At 34.5% G+C, this 24,407-nt stretch overlaps 4 protein-coding genes across 4 annotated transcripts; 2 read left to right on the top strand and 2 right to left on the bottom strand.

Moving 5' to 3' along the window:
* Positions 1–2,962: 2,962 nt before the first annotated feature.
* LOC112733107 (cell wall / vacuolar inhibitor of fructosidase 2) lies at positions 2,963–3,848 on the top strand. Its single transcript, XM_025781981.3, has one exon. It carries the CDS (start codon positions 3,147–3,149, stop codon positions 3,696–3,698), a length of 552 nt encoding a protein of 183 aa, XP_025637766.1. The 5' UTR covers positions 2,963–3,146; the 3' UTR covers positions 3,699–3,848.
* Positions 3,849–5,013: 1,165 nt separating this feature from the next.
* Positions 5,014–9,521, top strand: LOC112733108 (chromatin assembly factor 1 subunit FAS2). The gene is made up of 12 exons (XM_025781982.3): positions 5,014–5,346; positions 5,490–5,601; positions 5,925–5,951; positions 6,077–6,149; positions 6,485–6,588; positions 6,696–6,907; positions 6,999–7,095; positions 7,613–7,685; positions 7,865–7,953; positions 8,149–8,287; positions 8,382–8,482; positions 8,558–9,521. Exons 1-12 carry the CDS (start codon positions 5,233–5,235, stop codon positions 9,178–9,180), a joined length of 1,764 nt encoding a protein of 587 aa, XP_025637767.1. The 5' UTR covers positions 5,014–5,232; the 3' UTR covers positions 9,181–9,521.
* A 1,667-nt stretch (positions 9,522–11,188) lies between these two features.
* LOC112733109 (protein trichome berefringence-like 7) lies at positions 11,189–14,366 on the bottom strand. The gene is made up of 5 exons (XM_025781983.3): positions 13,108–14,366; positions 12,515–12,673; positions 11,944–12,264; positions 11,664–11,734; positions 11,189–11,584 (listed from the first exon to the last, which is right to left on the bottom strand). The coding sequence occupies exons 1-3, from the start codon at positions 13,941–13,943 to the stop codon at positions 11,949–11,951; spliced, it is 1,311 nt and encodes a 436-aa protein (XP_025637768.1). The 5' UTR covers positions 13,944–14,366; the 3' UTR covers positions 11,189–11,584; positions 11,664–11,734; positions 11,944–11,948.
* A 3,035-nt stretch (positions 14,367–17,401) lies between these two features.
* On the bottom strand, positions 17,402–22,658 carry LOC112733110 (uncharacterized). The gene is made up of 9 exons (XM_072212430.1): positions 22,144–22,658; positions 21,577–21,674; positions 21,355–21,448; positions 19,786–20,223; positions 19,466–19,713; positions 19,070–19,193; positions 18,768–18,885; positions 18,301–18,401; positions 17,402–17,616 (listed from the first exon to the last, which is right to left on the bottom strand). Exons 5-8 carry the CDS (start codon positions 19,656–19,658, stop codon positions 18,399–18,401), a joined length of 438 nt encoding a protein of 145 aa, XP_072068531.1. The 5' UTR covers positions 19,659–19,713; positions 19,786–20,223; positions 21,355–21,448; positions 21,577–21,674; positions 22,144–22,658; the 3' UTR covers positions 17,402–17,616; positions 18,301–18,398.
* Between the last annotated feature and the right edge of the window lie 1,749 nt (positions 22,659–24,407).

The raw sequence follows: 24,407 nt of genomic DNA on the forward strand, positions 1-24,407 counted from the left end.
ATAAAAATAAAATTAAAAACAAATCAATAAGTAAAAGAAAATATTTACAATAACCAATAATAAGGCACACGTTTGCAATTCCCCAGCAACGACGCCATTTTGATGAGAGAACTTTTGCGTGGTCTAGAAATTTGTGGATAAATCCTCGTTGTAAGTATAGTTTCTAAACCTTCAAAAGTCCTTTCATACAAACGTTTGGTTGTCACAAGTAACAAACCCCTTTGAAATTGATAACCGAGTATTCAAACCTCGGGTCGTCTTCTCAAGGAATTGCAGGGAGGTATGTTATTATTATTGGTTATGAGTCTTGTAAGGTAGGGGTTTAAGAAAGTAGTGGAGTAGTATGTTGAATGATAAGAAAAATAAAATAATAATAATAAAATAAACTCTTGGCAAAGTATTAAAACTGGAGGTCCTATCCTTATCAATTGTGATGAAATTTGGATTTTAATCTCACTTTGTTAACCTCTAACTATGAAGGTAGATCAAGTGAATTAATTAGCTTAATCCTCAGGTCCTAGTCAATTCTTGTGGAAAGACTAGAGTTATTGGAGCAACTCCCAATTTCAATCACTGCTTTATTGACAGCTCAAGCGTTACCAATTATTTAACCAAAGGCAAAAGGAAGAAAATATCTAAATTAAAAAGCATCAATATAAATAAAGCAAAGCAAAATTAAATCTGAAAATACCTCAAATTGCATTAACAAAAGAATTTAAATCTGGCATAGATGTTCATAAATTGAATTGGAAAAATAAATAAAAATAAAGAACCTGGGATTGAGAGCCACTCCTAAAACTAAGAGAAATCCTAAATCCTAATCCTAAGAGAGAGGAGAGAACCTCTCTCTCTAAAAACTACATCTACTCCTAAAATTGTGAATATGAAAGCCTCCTGATGAATGGATGTATTCCTCCACTTTATATCCTCTAATCTGTGTTTTCTGGGCCGAGAACTGGGTCAGAAACAACCCAGAATTCGCTGGTTGCGAATTCAAACACGCTGATTTTCGTCACTGTGACGCGGCCGCATGGAGCACGCGATCGCGTCACCTAGCGTCAGAGAAACTATGACATATTATATATCAAATCGAAGCCCCGGATGTTAGCTTTCTAACGAAACTGGAACCGTGTCGTTTGGACCTCTGTAGATAAAGTTATAGCTGTTTGAGTGCAGAGAGGTCAGGCTGGACAGCTTAGCAATTTCTCCAACTTCTTGTATTCCTTCCACTTTTGCATGCTTCCTTTCCATCCTCTGAGCCATTGCTGCCCTGTAATCTCTGAAAACACTTAACACACATATCAAGGCATCTAATGGTAATGAGAGGGGATTAAAACATAGGGAACTTAAGGCCAAAGAAGCATGTTTTTAATTAAAGCACATAATTAGGAAGGCAAATGTAAAACCATGCAAATAGTATGAATAAGTGGGTAAAGAGTTGATAAAAATCAATCAATTGAGCACAAGATAAACCATGAAATAGAGGTTTATCACCCACTATGGGGGAATAATCGTCCCCATCCCTATTCCCCGCGGAGCCCCATTCCCTATCTCCATATGTTGAATATTTATATGAAAATTATAGTAAAAAAAATAAAAAAAAAACAAACTACAAAACATTATTACAAACATATATTATCCAAGATTATAAGTCAAGAAATACAACATAACAAATCATAGTCCATAAGGGGGTAAGCAGTAAGCAGGAAGAGTGGCCGGTAGCGACTGGTGAGGGGGTATGCTGCTATAGCTGTGATAGTGGACACAACTATGAGAGATTGGGAGTTTTGAACTTTTCTGGAGAGTTGGGGCTTCAAAACAACGCTAAGTGGAGTAGTAGGAGAGAATGGAAGACATTCAATAAGGTAGGGTTAGGATTTTCAATAAGTGAAATTACTAAAAAGTCCCTATATTAGAAATAAATTCAGGATATTTAAATAAACTCAAGAATTCGGGGAATTATCGGGAATGGGGCGGGGATCCCCACTCGGGTCCCTGTGCCTGTCTCGGGGGGATTTTAGTTCCCATCCCTATCTTCACGGGAAAAATTTCCCGCCTTCGAATCCCCATTCGGGGCAGTCCCCGCAGGGATCCCCACGCTTCGGGGAATTTTGACACCCCTACTTGCTATGTCACTCTAACGAGTCCTCAACAAAGTAAAACCCTTGGTCCTTTCTCTCTCAACTTGTGTTTTGCATTATAAAGACCTGCTTCAGCATTTTTCTCCAACACATGTCGGCCATGCAGCCATGCACCCTGCCAATCATAACATGCATTTGGATAGTTTTAAGGTGGTCAATCGACTGATCTTGTCTACCTGCAGAAAACATAGAACACGTTTTGATATGTGATTGTCCCTTTATGCTAAACGCATCATGCGTTTTGCACGCAACTGCATGTTTTTTTTTGTTTCAGTCAAAATGTGACTTGTGATTTGCAGGTCAGTGATCATGGCAGATCCATATATGTAAATAATACACCATACATCAATATAATTAAATATCACTATTTTTTATTCCATTAATAAATTAATTTCTGTATCTATGACAATAATTTGTTTAATTTGTTGTAAAATTATCCATAAAATTAAACATGTTTATATATATATATATATATATATATATAAACTTTTGTATTATCATTCTATGAATGATTGAATGTTAAATGAATATATAATAAAACGATAATGTTAAGGTCTTAGGGAGACAACAAAAAAAAAATAGTCAGAACTTATTTTATTTAGTATTTATTAATTATCACAATAATTAATAAATACTAAATAAGTTAAATTATAATTATTTTTGACTAATTTGTTTTGTTACCAAATATTTCCTATAGTAACATATATGTAAAGTAAATAATTCAATGTCTAATAGACTAATAGTTATACCAAGTGTTGTCGGTGTAAATTTTTTAGTCTTGAAAATTATATATAAAATAACACTAGAGACAAATGAAGGCAACTAGATCTAAGGAAGAAAAAGCATCCATATAAGCCCGGTTGTTAGCTTTATGTTGACCCGGTTTTCAACATAACACATTCTATCTCTACTCTCTTCTACTCCCAACAAAGTTATCACTCTTCTCAACTAAAGCTTGAGGCTTGTTGGAATCAACATTTTCTTGATCACACACATACACTTGTAATGGCTTCTTCTAAGATCTTCTTATACCATTTACTTCTCCTGTTTTTTGTACTTGGAGACCCAAGATTATATGCGAATGGGGACACCAAGTTAATGAAGAAAACATGCAGGCACACAAAGTACTACGATCTATGCTTCTCTTCCCTGAAATCAGATCCAACAAGTTCAAACGCGGACCCAAGGGGACTAGCAATGATCATGGTTGGGGTTGCCATGGCCAATGCAACATCCACTTCTTCCTACTTGTCTTCTCAGTTGCATAACCCGGCCACCAATGACACTACCTTCAAAAGGGTCCTTAAAGAATGTTTAGACAAGTACACATATGCAGGTGAATCACTTCAAGCTTCTGTTCAAGATTTGGCTGATCAAGTCTATGATTATGCTTACATGCACGTTTCTGCGGCCAAAGATTATCCAAATGTTTGCCACAACTTGTTCAAACAGAATCCTGCTTTGGTTTACCCTCCTGAACTTGCTCGTAGAGAGAATGCTTTGAAGCATATATGTGATGTTGCCATGGGGATTATTGATGATTTTAATTGGTATTAGAATAATTAGTATTTGCAATTGCATATTAAACCATTTTCTTTCTTGTGCTTATTATATATATTTTCCTTTTAATTTGAGTCTATTATCAAATTCCTCACTAATCGTTTGTAAGTATAGATCCTTATGAAATTTTAGTTGTGTTCATCAGTACAATTTTGCCATTACTCTGTGTAAAGCCAACAATCACGGCACATTTGAAGGCATTTGCGTGTTTATAGCATTAATTAGTGGTCCATTTGTTTGGCTGTAGCTATCACATTCACATGTCACAGGTGTAGTGAAAAAGCATTACATAACATGAGGATTATGCAAGATATAAAGTTATATTATTTTCTACCGATGAAGGTGAAAATTGGTCAACTTTTCTTGGGAAGAAATAACGAGTTCGTCTATTGTGGTAATTGGTGAAAAGATTCAATCATTGCTGCTTGCTAGCTACCCAGTACCCACTATGATTGATGTCCTTTTTCTTTTTGACAAATGATTGATGTGTAGCTACCAGTGGGTTGCCTTTTCGGATTGGTCTTCTCATACACACTCATGATTCGATTTTAGTCATATCCCTTAGGCTGCATTAGTTTACAACCGCGCGCTTACACAAGAACATAAAGAAATAAAATCTTGTTTAACAAATAAGACATAAATAAAAATATTATATTAATGTATTTTGTGTCTTTTTTATTATTATTTTAATAAAAAATATAAATATTAATAAAAAATATAATTTATTTTTATTTTTTTATTATTTTTGTTAATTTTTTATAATTATATTTTTTAATTATTATATATATTTTTAAAATTTTTAAATAATAAATAAAAAATTAAATTTTTTAATTTATTCTTATTTATTATCAAATAAAATATAAAAATACTAATTTTTGAATTTTTATTCTATTATTTATATTTTGTTTTTAGTATCTTTTTTTTTTCTGTTCACCTAACCAAACGCGGCTAAGAATTGAATGAACTTGAAGCCTGAAGGCATATGCCCCATTTATTGTTACTATTGCCTAAATATATTGAAGGGTGGGGCAGGAGGGGAAAAATAGGGTTCATGTCCTTCTTGTAATTGTCTTTGGACCTTTTATTTATTTATATCTAAATTTGCTAACCGAAAATCACGTGAGCCTCTAATTTGAATGGATTTGGGAAAAATAAATGCCAGAAACTAAAATCGTTTTACTTTTTTTTTGTCAGAATCGTTTTACTTTAGTAGTACAATTGGGCCGTTTTAAATTGGGCCTTTGTTTAGTTAGATTGGGCCTAAGTGAGCCTTATAGAGAGAGAGAAAAAGGGGGGGGGGGTGTTAGCAAGAAGAAGAGGGCAGACAGGGAAAAAAAAGAGAAGAGGCGTTGTGACGTGTAAGTAGTGTCGGGCACTTCCCGCCAAATGAAAAAAGAAGAGGCGCTAAAAATTCCTCCTTCCCTTTCTTCCCTAAGTTTCTTTCAAACACAAACACTACACTTCGAACTTCAAACCCTAACCCTCTGATCTGATCTAATCCGATCTGAATCGCCAACAGAAGAAGATAAAAATGAAGGGTGGGACGGTTCAGATCAGCTGGCACGAGAGTAAGCCCATCTTATCCCTTGATTTCCACCCTTCCTCCTCCACTCTCGCTACCGCCGGCGCCGATTTCGACATCAAGGTCGATCCCTATTCTTTCTTTCCTTCCTTGCTTGTATTACGGTTGAATGCTTATGACTGTACTATCATTTCGTTCCCGATGCAATTTCATAACAAGCATCTATCAGTAACACTCACCTTACTACCATTTTCTTGTTTTAACAGTTATGGTCGATTAAGCCATCCGAATCACAGAAGCTCCCCACAGTTACCTATCTCAACAGCTTGTCTTCTTATCATTCTTCCTCTGTCAATGTTATTCGCTTCTCTTCTTCCGGTCAGTCTTCATTTTCATCTTATCCTTGCATCGTCAGAAATGTGATTTTTGTATTTAACTTGTTAATGTTACTCTCTGTTTGTCTTTCTATGTAAAATAGTAAAATTGAGGTGTAAATTTTAATGAATAAGATTACACATTGAGCTCGTCTTGAAAAATTTCAGCCTCTTTTTAACCCCAAACCAATCATACTCTAAATATTATAATAATGCATTCTAAGGAATTATATCCTTTTTCTTTTACGACTCACTTGCTATTCTGTTGCCTTATGATTAATGATTAGTGATTACTTAGTAGTGACAATGCTGTCTTGTATGTTGCAGGGGAGCTACTAGCCTCTGGTGCTGATGGTACGGTTTTGATAACTACTATTGAATCTGTGTAGCTTTTTTTTTTCTTTTTTTTTTTTTTTGGCTTAAGGTAACATATAGTTTAGATTAGACAATGCTTCCCAATTGCATTCCTCTCTTAACAGGAGGTGACCTGTTAATATGGAAGTTACATTCTACTGATGCTGGCCAGACATGGAAGGTTCTTAAGACTTTACGGTGAGTTTAGGCTTTGATTTATTGATAAGTCCTTTTATATGTTAACAACTACATAAATAAGTGGTGGGTTTAGGGTTTAAGGTTTAAGGTATAGGGTTGTATCATGATACAACTGCAGAATTTGTTTGTGCATGGTCACTTGTAATTTTAACAATATTAACTTTTTGATGTTTATATCCTAGATATATTTATTTTTTTTGGGGGGGGGGGGGGGTGAAGAATATTACTAAATCAAAAATTACAAACTGTAATTAAAATCACCCATAAACAAGCTACTTGATTCTTCTTTCTAATATCTGCTTATCAAAGATTTGCTTTCTTGGTTTTGGAATTAGATCTCATCACAAGGATATCCTTGACCTGCAGTGGTCTCCTGATGCCAATTATATCATATCTGGATCAGTTGATAATTGTTGCATTATATGGGATGTAAACAAAGGTAATGCAGGCAATGTGAAACTGTGGCATGTGTTCTGATACTCCATAACTGTATGCAGTTGATATGCTTGGTTTCTAATCTTATTGCACTTGCTCCTTGTGTGTCAGGCACTAACCTTCAAACGTTGGATGCCCATGCACATTATGTTCAGGGAGTTGCATGGGACCCTCTAGGGAAGTATGTTGCCTCTCTTAGTTCTGACAGGACATGCCGAATTTACATCAATAAGCCTCATAAATCAAAGGGAATTGAGAAAATCAATTACGTTTGTCAGCAAGTTATTTCCAAGGCAGAACAGCCATTATTCAAGAATTCTAAGGTTGGGATATGGAGCTTCATTTGTGCCTTTATATGCATTATAGATGTCTTGTCATGTACTTGAAACCTTAGGCATAATTTTCATAATGCAGTCTACAAAGTATCATCTATTTCATGATGAGACGTTGCCATCTTTCTTCAGAAGATTATCCTGGTCTCCTGATGGTTCATTTCTACTTGTGCCTGCAGGTATTTACTTAGATCCTAAATCAGTTAATCTTTGAACTTTATTGCACTAGTTTTTCAGTTTATACTTTTGTACTTGTATTCTTTTTAGAATGGGTCCGTTATTTTATTTCTTATTGGTTCATCATATTTTTATTGGGTTTAGTTGAAATGTGCCTTTAGAGCACATGTTAAGATCACTGTTAGTAGAAATTTATAAATTTTTCTTAAAATAAAAACATAACAAATGCATTAGAAATTTAAACTTTGTATCTTCTCCATAAAAGCTTTTTCAATTGGTTTATTTACAAGTGAATGTACTGGTTGAATACTCATGGCCATAAAATTTGGTTTTTCCCTTGTGGTTTGGGCTTACGTGACACCCATATAATTTAATTGCACCTTTCTGGTTGTATTTAATGTATTGTTCCTCCTTTTAGGATTTCAGTTCCAGCGTAGCTTACACTACATGCTCTTTATTTCTTTCTGTTTTTAATTTTTATTTAATTTAACAAACTCGTGGCACTACCTTTTTATTCAGGTTCTTACAAAATTGGCACTGGATCTGATGCTGTATATGCGACTTACATATTTTCTAGAAACGATCTTTCTCGGTAAGTCTTCCAGTTATACCGAAGACACTATGCAAATCCAAAACAGACTGATGATTATCAGCTACCTAACAACTGATCTTTTTATTCTAAGTTCAATTTCTTATGTTAGGCTATTGAATCAGGTTATGAAAGTATTTGTTTGTGATGAGTGTTATTTTATTATCTGACCTGATATACAGGCCTGCTATACAGCTTCCTTCTGCAAGCAAGGCTGTTGTTGCTGTACGGTTCTGCCCCATATACTTTAACCTTCGGGGAACAAACTCAGGTAGTTATATATGTGATATACATCTAATGAAGAACGTTTATTCATATATAATAGATGATACTGGGACTCTTGGATGGTACTGTTACAATTGAGTTGCCTGAGAGGTGATGGTGTCAACTCATGCCCCATCAATTAGTATTACTAACGTTATGCATGTCTTGGAGAATGTATTGCTTATATTTTCATTTTGTACAGATTGCTTATTTAAGCTCCCATATCGCATCATATTTGCCGTGGCCACTTTGAATTCACTGTTCATTTATGACACTGAGAGCACTCTTCCAATAGCTGTATTAGCTGGTCTTCACTATTCCTCAATAACGGACATCAGCTGGTAAATGATCTAGTAGATCAAATCCTTTTCAGGCTTGTGAATTAAAATGGATTCTTTTGGGAACAGAATAACTGAACCAGTATTTGTTTACAAGGTCACCTGATGCCCGTTATTTGGCTTTATCTTCACAAGATGGTTTCTGCTCTTTGGTGGAATTTGAAAATGACGAACTTGGAACACCTTTCTCTTTATCAGGTAAGCTTCTTCTTTGGCTGGTTCCATTTTCTTTAACAATAAGAAATTTGTAATTCTTTCTGTTGCATGATTTAGATGGAAAGGTGTCAGACAAGGATATTAAAAGTCTGCTGCAGACAGCCAATGACACCATTGTACCAATTAGGAATGTTGGTCCAGTTGTAGATGAAAATTCGAAAATGCAAGCAGAAGAAGGTGCTGATTGTATGATCATTGAATCGGTTAATACTGGTACAGATTTATTAGAAAGCAGGGAAACTTCTGCACAAAGAAAGGCTGATGACAGTGACATGATCAAGTCAACTGGGAGTGCTCAATCTGCTATGACTGACAGTGAGACAAATGAAGCTGAAGAGAAAGCTGATAAGATGGCTGCTGAGGCAACTGTGAATGTTAAAGAGGTTGTATCAGATTGTAGGAAAAAGAAAGCAGAAGAGGGTGATGATGTGGCCACTCAGCCAACTGGGAGTGTTGAAGAAGCTGATTTAGGTAGTAGAAAAATTGAAGCTGAAGACAAGGCAGAGAAACAAGTATTGAGTTCAGAAGAGAAGGAAGAGAAGTCACAATCAAGTTTAGATGGTAAAAAATCAGGACCAAATGAAGAAACAGCAGGGAAACAAATTTCCAGTTCAAAGAGTACACCCATTCCTAACAAGCCAGCCAGGAAGCGTATTACGCCCATTGCAATTGATCCATGATTTCTCAATTCCTGATAAATTCCGTCCATACCCGCATGTGTACATCTATTTTGTGCGGTCTATGATTCTAACTCTACTGGGTTACTGTAGTTTTCTATATGTTATGTAATCTATCCAATATATTCTTTTTAGTTTAGTTCTTCGTCTTAGAAGGTTCTACTACGCCCCGTGCCCGTTTTCTTCGGAAAACAAACTACGTAGTACGTAACATACTTAGATTGAAGCTTACAAGCCATGTATCTGAATCCACGATTATTATGGGATGGTGGACCATCTGGTGAACATGTTTTTCGGTTAGTGCCGATTAAGGAAAACCAAATTAGTAGAGAACAGAAAAGAAAGAGCCAAGAACCCTATTGCCAGAACTGGTAACTGGAAAACAGTGTACAGCGTCAGTCAACGATTTCTTGAATATGCACCTTAGTCAACGGAGGCTTGGAATTAACAAGTTACGTGATCATAATCCGTTTTTTTTTTTGTTTTTCACTATATGTCTGTATCCCCCGATCTGACAGGTCAAAACATTAATCCGTCACGAATTTTTTAAAATTTGTCGTTGGTCAATGGATTGCTGCATGCATAAGGTGGGATTTAAACTCCCGACACTTGCTTAAACGGACGAGTGAGTTGACTACTTGACCAACTCAAGTTGGTTATTGATCATACTCTGTTACTCTAAGGATTAGTTTGATAAAACTTTTACTTTTCAAAAGTAGCTTGTAAAAGTTAACTTTTAAAAGAGGCTTTTTAAAAGTTGTAGCATTTATGTTTAGTAAATCAAATCAAAAATAGCTTTTAATAAACATAAATAACATCAATTGTGTTTGGTAAAATAGCTTTTAAAATTTAAAAATACTATAATAGATATAAATGTAAACATTAAATTTGAAAATTAGTTAACATATGAGGTTATATTAGACTTTTAAATTTTGAAAAGCACAAGTCAACTTTGAAAAGCTCTATCCAAGGTGTTTTCAAAAGTACCATGTCCTTTTAAAAGTTGCAAGCACAAGCACATGATCTTTTTGATTTACCAAATACAAAATGAGGAGTTTAAGTTTTTAAAAAGCACAAGCACCTCTTCAAAAGGCTTTACCAAACCAAGCCTAAGTCTCTAACGCATTTGATCTACCATTTTTTTCCCTTTCCATTCTTTTCAAAGATAAATTATGACACTCCAATAGAGATGATAAAAAAACCTGAATCTGCGGGACATATCCGTGACAGAAAAAAAAAATGGAGACCCGCTAAGTCCCATGGAGACGGAGGTGGGAATTGAGAGATACTGTCCCATGGGACTCGCCAAATCTCCGCTAAAATGAAGTTATTTAAGAACCTTTTATATATATATATATATATATATATATATATAAAAGATGTAAGTTTGTACCAACTAATTACTCAAATTTAAATCATTACAAGAAGGGAGTATGAAATTTTAATAATGTTGAATGTATTTGAATTAGGTGTGATTTGATACATTTTAGTTGAATTGTATAAAATTTTATCACGATTGAAGTTTTTTTATTTTTTAAAATTTAATATTCACCGATATCCATGGTATCCGCCTCTCCCACAAAGAAAAATAAATAAAAACTCATGACAGAAATAGAACAGAGGCGGGGAAGAATTTCCTAATGGGACGGGGAGTGGGGAGAAGATTCCCCCATCCATAGATACCTATTGCCATACCTACACTCCATGCTATGGACGAAATAAAAACTTGGCTGACCTGATTTATCATTTTTGTGGTTCTAAGCATTTTGCAGAATGCAGAGCTGAACACCATAGTCCATCGAAGGCCAGAAGAAGAGTGCCATCCAAGTTCCCGTCCAAAACAAAGCCCGCTAAGATACATTCAAGGAAGAGCAGATAAAAGAAATGGAAGGTTCGAATTCCGACTTAACGGCGATAAACCCTTAAATAAAATTCATATCCGCAACGAATTAGTTTTTTGCCCGTTAGGCTGGAAGAAACCGTGGACAACAACAAAAGAAAAAATTGAGAGTTGATTCGAACTATTTTTTCTTTTTAATTAATAAACTGTAACATTTTCGTGACCAAAATCAAGAAGGATACCCATTTGTTACATCCCAGAGTCCCAGACACAACCTTTTCTGAGATGAAAAAATTAAAAAATAATTAGAAAGTACGTTCCGCTTCATCAATTGTTTTAGACATGCCGGTACAAAATTAACGTGTATTTGGGGTTTACTTAAACAAAACTCTGCAACTGATTATTTCAGAAAACCCGTGGTAGATGAAAGAACTCAACAATTGCAGACTGAGATGCCACAAGATTTACGGTGCTAGTGTGGGGACAAATCTTAACCATCCTAACTTCTTAAGAAGCATCTGAACTTCAAGGTATGCTTGTAATCACAAAGAATGTTGTCTCTTTAATCTGCACCCAGAAATTAAAACGTAAGGAAAACAATTTCTTATCTGAAAATGAAGCATTGGAAAGTAAGATAAGTACTCACTCGTTGATGTGAAATAAAGGTTGAGTTCTATTAAGACTTGAGCTTATGACTTGAATTTGAAGTATTCCAACCTAAAAGTAAAGTAACGATTAAAAGTCATTGGAGACACACAAAGAATTCCTTTAAAATCATGGCATAATGAGAATAACACACAAAGAAATTCAGCTAGGCAAAGATCAACCTGAGAACAGAAACTACCGAGAGAGAGTGAAATAAATCACCGTACACTAGCATAAGATAAACATATTGACCAGAAAATTGAAGGCTAAATTGAACTTACTGTATTTATTCTGCAATTTCCATTTGCCGATAAGGGGTTTCATTGTCGGAAAAGAGTTGGGACAGGACAATTTCATTCCACATATCAGGTACTCCTGGCAGACACCAGTGACTACAATCTTGAATGAATGGATTATCACTCCAATTACCAACATGTCCATCGCTCCGGAAAGATGACATAGAAGTAACGCGGAGAACATTTATAGGAACTCTGATATTCTTAACCACTTCCAAAACCGTGTCCAAAAACAAGCTCTGGTCCCTTCCCTCAGTTTCTGGGGTAGGGTACTTAGTCACATTGCACTGCCTGAAGGTTTGATCACTGCAGCATGCATGAAAACTAGATAAATGATGGTTGAACTTGAAGTGCACTGATTCTAAAAGAAAACACCAAGTTATACTTAAAGAATAGGATAGTCCGTAAGCAATGTTTCAACAGTTAGAAGTTATGAAGCACAAGCTAAGATTGCCAAAATTATGCAGCATTTGCAACATAACAGTATACTTATGAATAGTTTTTAAAGAAAAACATATTCAAATAGAGCATCACGTTACCAATGGTATAGGAATACCTCCAGTGAGATGGCTCATAAGTCCTAAAGAAGATGCGCGTTCTATTTCTATCGATCTCTCTTTCAACCCATGATGCCCAAGTTTCAAGTGCTATTTTAAAGGCAGCAGGAATCGACATCCCAAGTTTCAGAGACCTTTTAACCTGGAAATAGCAACCTCTGCTCAACAAAGAAGTGCACAAACATTATGCCTATCATTTGGGAATTCAAAATGCAATTGGAATAAAAGGCTAATGAAAAATGAACTTATTATATAGATCTCGTTCTGCTTCAAGTGCTACAAGATAACAAAATGATAGCTAATTAAAACCAGTCTTACTATTCATACTTTCAGGATGAAAAGTATACCCACCACTTCTTTTCATAGCATCATCTTCTACATGTTACATTCACCACAGCAATTCATAGCAAATTTTACATGTTACATTCACAATTTAGAACTTAGGTGAACTGTCATGAAAATTTTCCATTTGTTCAGCAGTTTTCTAGGTAGCTTCAATTAAAACATATTGATAGATAAGCATTGTCAATATCATTGGAATCAAGTATACTAAATATGCTCCTAAAATGTCAATTAAAAAATGAGAGCTTACATGTCAAAAAGCTTAGATGGCACCCACCAATGGCCAGTGTTGAATATCAGAACATCTGAATTAACCCACTGGTCACTTATATCATCTAACTTGTCCAGCATAAGTGTGGATTTCACCCTCCTTGGCCTTTGCATATATCTGGGCAAATTACCCTGCTGCACAAGAAAAACCGACCGGAAAAACTCAATGGTGAAGTTGAAGGCACTGAACCTAACCCCCAAGAACCTAATTCGCTTTGTTATGTTATTTTGATTGACTTCATAAACACCACTCTTATCCTCAACACCAGCCATAAGCATACAAATCATAGACTCCCACTGTGTTCTACTCATTGAATCACCAACAAAAACAACCCTTTTGCTCCTCAGCATTTCCAAAACGCTACGCACATCAAACGTTGGAATGTTACAACCCTTTGGTTTCCACCGCCAGCTGAGATAATCCGTGTCAACCCTTCCATTCCCCAAACAATTGAATCCTTTTTCCACAAAGGGACACTCAGTGGCATTGTATAAAGGGTACCCTTGGACCTGAACCCAGCTTCCATCAAAGACATCACAGCTTGTGAGTAATTCGTTATCGTTGTGGTCAGATAAGAGACCTTGGGCATTTAAGAGAGCATGGCTAACGCTAGGAAGCACATAAATGTAGCCACAACCAATTGCTACAAAGAAGGAAATGACAGAGGCAATGATAACAAGAACCTGAATTCTCAAAGAGACCCATCCAAATCGAACGTGATTGGCGACCTTGGGGCTTCCAAGGCCAACACTGAAGCCCCTTCGATTGAATGATCCATTCCTGTTCAATGAAATGCTCCTATTCAACACACTCATTGTCACACTCTAACTCCACAGCCATTACCGCTTACGCAATCAGCTCGTCAAAGGAAACTAGCATCGCAACAAAGCTAACCCCACTGACCCTTGTGAAAATCTGAATAACCAGCAAAGTTCAACCTTGAAAAGAAAGATTGCAAATCCAGAGGACCCAGACAGGAAAGATTCGATCTTTGGGAGAGCGAAAGACACCCAGATGCAGAAAATTGGAACAGTTAAAATCTTTGTGGGAATCGGTGGTAGTGGTTAGAAGTTGGAGCTCTAAATCAAATAGATAAACTGAAAGAACAACAGAATAGAAGAACGCGGAGGGAGACAACTGATTCCGAGTTGTTAAGATTAAGACAGATATCTGTGTGCCATCAGACAATTACTAAACACACGCATCTGCAACAACACCTTCAATTCTAAGAAATCTTTGTTTTTCTTTTTATTATCATGTTATTTATATTTATAAATTCTTAATTAAACTTCGTTAAATAATGTATTAAGATAATGAAATACAGTGTTTATTATTAAAATTTTTCACTCATGAAATTCTTAACAAATACATTTAATAAAAGGATTTTTAATTGCAGTTAAACTGCCAAATACTGAGCACCTAAATATAAATACAAAAATATAGAATTATATTTAATAAATAAAATATAAATACAAATATTATGCAAAAAAAAAATTAAATATTTTAATATTTATTTTATTTTATATTTAATTTATTATTAAATAAAATATAAAATATTTATTTTTATATTTTTATTTTTTATGTTTTATTTTTAATATCATGTCTTATTTTACTGAGATTCTCTATATGCATCACAATCTTAGTGCTTGGATTTCGCAATTATGTTAACTAAACAAATGATTTATATCTTCCATTTTTGTCTGTCTACGTGTCGTTTATGATGCACGTGTACGATCTAGTCGAGTGTCTAGATATGACATGATCCTTCTCTTGTTCGACTAATTTGTTTTTCGATCTTATTAGTGATTACCCTTTCCTTTTCCAATTAAAACTAATGGAAATTCCTTTTTATTTTACTTGTTGCATACACTTACACATTGAGGAAACATTTTACTTGTCTAGAAAAAGATATGTTGAATTCAATTTGGAAGCTTTTACCGTGACACTAGAGTGCGATTTGATTGTGTTTTAAAAGATGATTCTAAAAATTGGATTAGAGAATGTTGTGAAAAGATCTTTAATTTAAGTGTTTTAGTCGAAATTCTGCGCGATTTGACAAGAATTATTCTGGCTTGGGGAATAAAATTCAGAAAAATTAAGTGTGAATTAGATTTGTACAAAAGCAACACGCATGGGTAAAAATAAAAAAAGTATCATTAGATTATGCATGAAGAGATATAATCAGGAGAATTTTTTACAAGAAATAAACTTCACAAATCTTTGATGGTCTGATTTATTCTGATACAAAGAAAGACAAATAATGTAGCTGACTTTCTTGTGTAAAGCGAGATGTCCAGATAGATTTGAACTATGACAAGTAATTTATTCCAAATGATAATCATTTTCGATTTTTTTGCATTAGTGTTATCAATTAGGAAGAGTTAATGTTCCTTCTTTTCGTTTTTTTTTTTTTTTTAATCCAAGATATATTCAACAAATTAGGGGGAAAATGATACTTAAAAAAACTGAGTCAATTTTAAAAAATCAAATATTTAAATTGATTCTAAAAAATATAATAATAAATTAAATTAGTATATTAAGTTAAATGATGTTGTATCACAAAATAATTAAAATGATATTATTGTTTAAAAGAACTCATTTAATTTAGAAAAAAAAATTAAGATCCAACAATTTTAATTTATATTCGCTAATATTTTAGTTAGCAATTTAACATTCTTAGTCCAACAATTCAGTACCATATTTTTAGCAAATACTTTTAAACATTGTCAGCTAATTGTTGGTAAAAAATAATAAATTATATCGACCATATAATATTGTTGTATAATTTATGCATAAATTTTTTAAACATTATTTTGACCGTTAACATACAATTCTACAAAGTCATAATATAACACTATCAATTATAGTTAGATATGGTAATATTAACTCTATTTGGAGACATCCAACTTAACTGGTTGCGGATAGAATTGGGAAGCCACGCAAGTTGATTTATTAGTATATATTTTAAAAAGGAGACCACTTACATACATACACTCAAAATAATTTTTTTTAAAGATTATGCATGAGAATTTGACAAGTGTCCTCACTTATATTATGGTTCATTCAAACCGATTATTATGAAAAAACCAAATTTGTGAATAATTTGATTATTTTAAGCGTTTTTTTTACTTTTATAAAAAATAATTTTTTGGACAAACACAATTGAGCTCAGACCGTTTATGCTTAAAAAAATAATAATGAAGTGAGCTAAAATTAATCCATTATATCTAACAAAAAAAAATCATTACACAATTGGAATTATGATGTTCTTGAAAAATTGAGTGTTAACCAGACAACAAAATAGTAATAGACCTCGGACAAAACAGCATCACCGCCAGCGAAGATCTAGGCAAAGGCGAGGAAGCAGACTAATGGAGGCAGAAGCTGGATGGAAAACGGCGAGGAGACAAGTCGCATATTAAAAAACGGAGTTCTCTCATCGCATCGTCGGGTCCCTCATATATGCATCCAAATCGCTGCGTCGCGGGAGCACCAACATGAACAGAACCGTGGGAAGAAGACGAACTGAACTAAGCAAGAGAAGGAGAAGTGGCGATACGGAAAGGAGGAATGGGACCTAAGAGGACCATTTGGGACACGACACTACAAAAAATCTTGGTAATTACGGCGGTTTTTTGGGGTTATTACGGCGGTTTGAACCGCCATTATTACCTTGAATGGCGCTCAAGAAAAACCGCCATAATTTGAAGCGCCATTTGGTTATTACGGCGGTTTTCGAAAAACCGCCACAATTACCTGGTTAAAACGGCGGTTTTTGAGTTGGGTTAAAACGGCGGTTCAAACCGCCGTTATTTCCAGATAAAATGGCATTTTTGTGTTGGTTAAAACGGCGGTTCAAACCGCCGTTATTTTCAGGGTAATATGGCATTTTTTGTTGGTTAAAATGGCGTTTATGAACCGCCATTTTTACCTTGGCAGAGTGACTTTTTTGTTGGTTAAAATGACATTTGAAACCGCTATTTTTACCGGATTAAAACGGCATTTTTAGTTGGTTAAAACGGCATTTTGAACCGCCGTTTTTACCCCTAATAGTGGCATTTTTATTTGTTAAAACGGCGTTTAAAACCGCCATTTTTACCATGTTAAAATGGCATTTCATATTGTTTAAATGGCAATTACAAGCCGCCATTTTTACCAGATAAAAATGACATTTTTTTATCACGTTAAATGAATAAATTTTTTATTAAAATTTCAAAATAATAAAAATATTATATAACTCAAACAAAGTAATATATTACTCATAAACAAAGTATTAAACAAAATATATAATTTTAGTATTGAAAATTAAAAGTAATAACTATTATACATAGTATCAAACATAGCATAATTTTTTAACTATAAATGTCTTTACATGTAACTCTTAATACATAAAATCTCCATCATATTTCACGCTATTCTATTGCTCGCTCCAGAAGACCTACTTTCTAACTCTTTTGGCGATAGAATCTCACTCTCTTGATCCAATTCCTACAATAAAAATATAATTTGAAAACATAATAAAAAAAATAATTATTATATTCACATAATTATATTCACAGATAAAACAAGAAATAAGAAGATATGCAAACACTGGAGAAACTGACATCAGAAATTATAATTTAATAGAATGAAAAATATTTCCAAATATATAAATGTGTAATAGTTTTCAACCCCAAGTAGTGCAGATACCTATGTCACCTGATCAACATCCAAAAATTTATAATGTTTATTTAAGTGGCAAAGAAACCTGGTTAAGTGTGCCCCCAAGTAAACAATTATCAGATAATAAGATCCTAGACTCCTAATGGGAAGGGAAACAAATAACATATGGAAACTAAAATTATGAAACTATCCGAGTTTCATACTCAGAACACCAAGTAAATGCCGATTCAAACAAAGAAAAAAAAAGATGGAAATTTTGACCTTGATCAACCATGTCCAGAACTCTCTTACCAGTAATTTATAATTTCATATTGTAAGCATATAGATCATGTATCAATGCAAACATATACAAAATCAGAAGTCTGAAGTCAAAATCAGAAGCTTCAACAGCTTGAACTATTTGAACTGAAGTCAAAATTTACAGTCACACTAGAAGCATCTGATCACAAAAAAGACATAAACGCAAGCAATATGTAGTCCACGTGTACAACAAATGGAAAGAAATTTTACCAGGGCTGAGACAGAGGAATAGGTGATATGTTGAATTAGATTTATCTCTTTTGATGAAACACTGAATAATTCCATCTCGTGGCCCAGGCTGAAAACCATCACTGCATGCAAGTTGTGATCAGTAATTAACTAAGACCACGTGTTAATAACTTAGCCCTTCACGGAGCTGTGAGGTCAGGTGATAGTAACAATAACCAAATCATAAGGTCAGGTGATAGTAACAATATCTGATCCATGTAGTATAATGCAGCATTGTTCTAACAAAACAATAACCTCTGTGACACTATCTTAAATCTATGGACCAAATAATAAAGCAAGGTAAAAAAATTTCATGCGAAGGCATTTAAAGAGCATGGTTTGCAGAATATTTCAAATATCTTCCCTTATGTTGTTAGTATCACAAGATAAAGAGTAAGGACATAATCATATATGGTGAAATCAGGTGAAAACAACACACAATTTATTACCTGAACTGGAACATAACTGCTAGGCGCTGCTATTGGAGCAGGAGTAGGCATTGGCACTGGCGCAATGGGGTAGCCTCCATATGGATCATATGGAGGCGGCGGCGGTGGAGCCATGTACCTAATCAGGAAATACAGATAAACTGTCACGACTTGCAAACTAAGACCAACCATACTGGATTTAGTGAGTTATAGGAAGAGGCATGCAAAAGAAAATTCCTATCTTCTTATTACAGCTTTGACTCTGGAATTTTTAGTATTTTACGGAAAAATAAAAAACATTTTTGGAAAAACATAGTGTTTACCCATGTGGTCCCCAAACGGGTGGTGGTGGATGATGGAAAGGGGAAGGACTTGTATAACCAGTGTGCGTATAATCCCCAGCTGTCCGCAATCGCTTACTCTGGTCAAACGCACCCGCATCAGCCCCTATTCCTTACAAAGAAATCAAGATAAGTAGGCTGAAAAAAGAGAATAACAGTAGCAGCATAGCAAGCACTAGTAGGTAAAAATGCCCTAGCCCCTGCTCAGTCCTAACACATTCACAAATTTCCACACACCACTCATTTTCATCACATACCATAGCAAGAACAACACATCAAACAGTTAAAATTTCAGGATTCTTGCTTGTAGCAGCAATCAGTTTCAGTCAAGATAACACATTTCATAAATGCAGCTAGAAAGTGAAAGAAAGAGAGGACCTCTCTTGACAAAGAGGTACTTCTTGGCCATCTCGGTGTGGAGGACGGACTTGGTGTCGTGATCGAAGAGCATGTCCTGAAGGATGTCCTTGGCGGCAATTGCTTGGTGGGCGGTGGAGAAAAGTGCGAAGCCCATGGGCTTTTCTGCCTTGAAATTCAGTTGAGACGCTTCGAATCTGGGAAGCCACCGCATCAGACTCCCTCTCCTTCACGTCCTCCGGAAGCCCCGTGATGAATATCGTTCGAACCTAACCCAACACACAAATCACTTTCCCATTTTTCAAGCAAGAAAGTTGTGAGAAGGTGAAAAGGAGAGCTACCTCTTCGGCGGGGTGGGGAGGAGCAGGGGGAGCAGGTGCAGCAATAATGAAAAGTATGCCACCAAACAAAGAGATTGGAATTTATTAATCTCATACTGCCAGAGACAAAAGGAAAATGGAGATTAGCTACCTTACATTTAGATCCCCACACCATATAAAAGGCTTGTCTGAATTTTGTGTAACAAATTCTAGAATCCTTTTGTCCCATTTTCTTCTCCTTTGAAATGAGTTTGGTTCCTCTTTCCACCCATTATTTGGAACATATGTATTCAACAACCGAACGGTTTTGAATTCAACCAAGATTACTCTGCCATCTGGTTCATGCTTTGAAGCTGGCAGCATTGATTCTTTTGCTTTAGCCCAAGCACCATTGATCAACAATATCAACGAAGAATCAAGGTCCTTTGCCTTCACAAAGGCTTTTGATCTTCTCAAAAGCTACATCAATAGAAGGAGAATCAAGGAATGTTAAAGAGAGATTGATTGATTTTGGAGGAAGAGCAGAACAAAACATAAGCTGCTCAAGCCCAACAACCCAGTTTCAACGTTTCAAGTCTATGATATTTTTTATTCAGACAAAATATAAGTTGCTATTAATTTAAGAGAAATGCATTGTATTTAGCCATCACTTAACCATCAATTACATTTTTTTAATCTAATAATCCAACAAGATAGTTTATCCTATACTTTTAAACATTGATTATTGATGACTATTAGTCATAAGGCATTTTCTTAATTTAATGTTTCGAAGATTAAGAGAATTATTTCAGAAAATTTTAAAGCTAAATGAGAAAGCCGAATAAAATTTAGTCTTTACAAATAGAAAGATTATTAACAAGTAGTTTTATTTTGCATGATCAAGTAATTGATCTTGTGTAAATGACTTACGTGTTGCATAATAGAGAGACACAGGGAGGTTTCATTTAGGTGGTTTGTAGTTTCTATATAGTATTAATTTTGCTTGCGAAACTTGTAAGGCAGGGATTTCAGGCAAGTCTTATTTATTGTTTGGATATCATGCATATATAATTAACAATCACTGTTATAATACTCCATGTTCAACTTGTCTAAAACTGCGTTAAAAACATGATAAATATACAAATTGGTTAAACATAACCATAATATTTCAGAAGCGGCAAATTCCCAATCGGAGTATGTATTATTTATACGACATATGTTCACTTGTATTAAAATGGAAGAAAATTGTAAACATATATTTTAAGAGACGTGACCAACTACAAATAGAAAAAGGGCACCGCTGCTAAAGGCAAAACGATTAATTTTTCATTCAAAACTTGTTTCTTGGCAGAGTATATAACAAAATTTCTGAAACAACTTAAGCAACTTAAAAATTTTGAATGTATCTTTTTCACTGGAAATCAAATATGACATGTCTCAATTATAGTACACTGTCTAAATTATTCCATCTTTTTTCCTGGATGGGAAATCAGTTTCCAAAATCAAAGAGAAAACTTCATGTAAGGACAGAGCAATTGGCAAAAAAGGTAGAATGTCATTTCCAACAAATAATAATATATCATAAGAAAGATAAAGGCACAAAGTACTTACCTACAGGTATGAAAGTGAAGTCGGTAATTTTTTTTCTCAATATTCCTCACAATCTTATCACGCCCTCTGGCCAAAAATGTTCTGGCTCCGGACTCTAAATGTAAAAGAAATATGAAAAGGTAAGGTCTATCATCACGGAAGAAGAGCAAGGGTAGTCTCAAGAGACAACTTTCAATATCAAAGGACAGTGAACAAGGAAAGATAGGGGGAGAAAACTCTAACTTGCTGTCTTTACTTGTTCCAGTTTTGCTATCAACAACTCTCAATTTTTGCATGTGTGGCTTTGGAATACTGATTAGATAATCACATTCCTCTTTGATCTGCTCAGATTAATAAGTTAAATTTTAGTATTTGAAAAGTGAAGACAATACAATCCATCAAATTAAAGGTCACAAGAAAACTGTAAATACTAATTTAAATGCTGCTATCAATCATCATGCAGCCAAAGAAAACAGACACACAATTTGAAATTTATTATTCCTAATTTTCGAATTGAAAATATAACAAAAGAAAGGAGGATTCATCAACATGAGCTACCAGTAACTAGAGATCAAATCATAATACCATCAATTTTATTGAACAACATTCAAGCCTTCAAGGTATTATACATTGTCACAAACAACAAAACCAGAATCACCAGTGATAGCGAACAGAGCATATATCAATATAGTGAAGATAGTTTGGATTTGTTATCAAATCAGGCCAAAATTATAAGTTAATATAACTAAATGATAAACATCAAGGCTAATTATAAGTCCAAAGTTAATAACCCCCTGGCCAAAACCTTACCTCGTAAAACCTAAGAATCTTGACGGAGGAAAAACTTGTAGCATAGTAGCTCGATGAAGGAGGCTGTAGTCGGAAGAGAACACCGCCGGAGGAGATCGTCACCAGAGGAGAATGTCGTTGGAGGAGATCTTCGTTTCAACCTTGCTCTCACACAGTGACATCGTTTCAACCTTGCTCAATCGAGGATATTATAGCCGGAGAAGAACGCGCCGCCGGAGGAAAACATTGCCAGAGGAGATCATCGTCGGAGAGATCGTCATTAGAGGAGACAACAAGGAGAGCATTTCAGTTCATACCACAAAATCTCGATGGAGGAGTTTCTAGTCAATCGGAGGTGAATGCGGTGGAGAAGACTGTTGCCGGAGCAGATTATCGCCGGAACAGAGCACAGTGGTAGCATCATTTTCGGGTTTCAGTGGCGGCAGCGTTAGTTTCAGTGTGTGGTTTTAGGGTTTTCGTCGTTGGAGAAGAGTTTTGGGCCATTTTCAGTGTGAAGTTTTAGGGTCTTTGTCGTTGGAGAAGAGTTTTGGACCTTTTATTTTTTTAATCATAGATCAAGTTAATGGCGGTTTAAAACCGCCGAAATCACCAAAAACCGCCATTTTATACAAATAAATTATGACAACACCATAAAATGCCTTAATACTCAAATATTATGGCAGTTTTTTAAAACCGCCATTATATAAATGCCGTTTTAAACTAATTTTTTTGTAGTGCGAGGAGCTGCAAGAGAGTAGAAAATGGATAGCATCTGCGATAAGGAAGAAGAACCGATCAACGGAACCAGGCAACCAGCGCCTCTGGCTCGAGGAAGAAGAAGATCAATGCAGATCTTCTAGGTTGGGTGGGACCAGCTTCTGGTTGCGCAAAGGAGGTTGATGGTGGAGAGGAAGCTAACGGCGAGGAGGAAGCTGACGCCGAGAGTCGAACTAAGAAGATGATAGCGACAAGTCCGACGATCGGCAACAGGACTTGTTGTTTCTGTCGTTGGCGACGACGAGAGCAGGAAAGCCGAGCAACTAAGTGCGAGACCGGAGACGGTGAGAGAGACTGGAACCAAGAGAATGACGAGAAGCTTGAATGCGACACAGGAGATAATGAAAGAGACCGGAAGCGAGAGCAGTGAGCCACAGTGAGAGAGATGATAGAGAGCTTCAGTGACAAAGTGACACTGACACTGAGGAAGGAGAAGAGGAGAGCTCAGGAAGGAATGCTAAACGACATCGTGTTTTGAAGAAAAAAAAATAAAGATCTAACCAGTTTATATAAATCTGATCTGAATTATAAATTCAAACGGAATTTAAACCGAGTTATGTAAACCATCCAAATTCAACTGGATCTAAAAAATACTACCAATTACATTATGACATCTCAACGACTTTTAAAAAAGATGTTTAGAGCATCTTTGTGGGAGTATTCTCCTTTTAAAAATTATTATTAGCGAGCATTTAACGATGAATTAATAATTATGTTGTTTGTAATTTTAACTTGAATTTGATTATGATTTTGTTGTTTTTGATTTTAATACAAATTAAAATTTTGTTTTTTCAATGTTACTATTATGTTTATGAAATATAAAATGATTAAATATTATTTTTAATTAAAAATAAATAATTTTTTGCAAGTAGGATCAACTAAAATTAAGTGGAGCATTTTAGAATACATGTAAAATTTGAAGATATTCAACCCATAAATAGGATATGATTAAATTTTAAAAAAATTTAAAATTTTAAATAAAATTAAGACGTAATATAAATTCTACTCAACTCTATTTATTACCAGTTCAAATCACAATAATTACTAATTCACAGTCATATTATTATTTTTTTTAATGAAAAATATTTAAAAACTAAAATAATTCGGCTAAAAATATTTAAAATTAATTTTATTTATATAACTTATATATATATATATATATATATATCATTTGCTTATCAATCAAATTATTACATATTATATGACCCCACTTATTAATCATAATAATATGTTCTTAATTATTAGGATGGAACAGTATCCTGTACTAATGTTACTTTTTGTAATTTGATTCTCATATATGTTATTGTAATAATATACTTTAATTGATGCTAATTTTAATTTATTTTCTTTTGTAATCACTAACATATTAATTTTTCGAAAATATTTGGTAACTAAAGAAAATCAACCATAATTTACCTTATTTAATATTTATTAATTATTGCGATAATTAATTAATACTAAATAAAACAAATTTTAATTTTTTTTTTCTATCTAGCATTACCCTTAAT

The sequence above is a fragment of the Arachis hypogaea genome, chromosome 13 (assembly GCF_003086295.3).
Source record: "Arachis hypogaea cultivar Tifrunner chromosome 13, arahy.Tifrunner.gnm2.J5K5, whole genome shotgun sequence".
Classification (NCBI taxonomy): domain Eukaryota; kingdom Viridiplantae; phylum Streptophyta; class Magnoliopsida; order Fabales; family Fabaceae; genus Arachis; species Arachis hypogaea.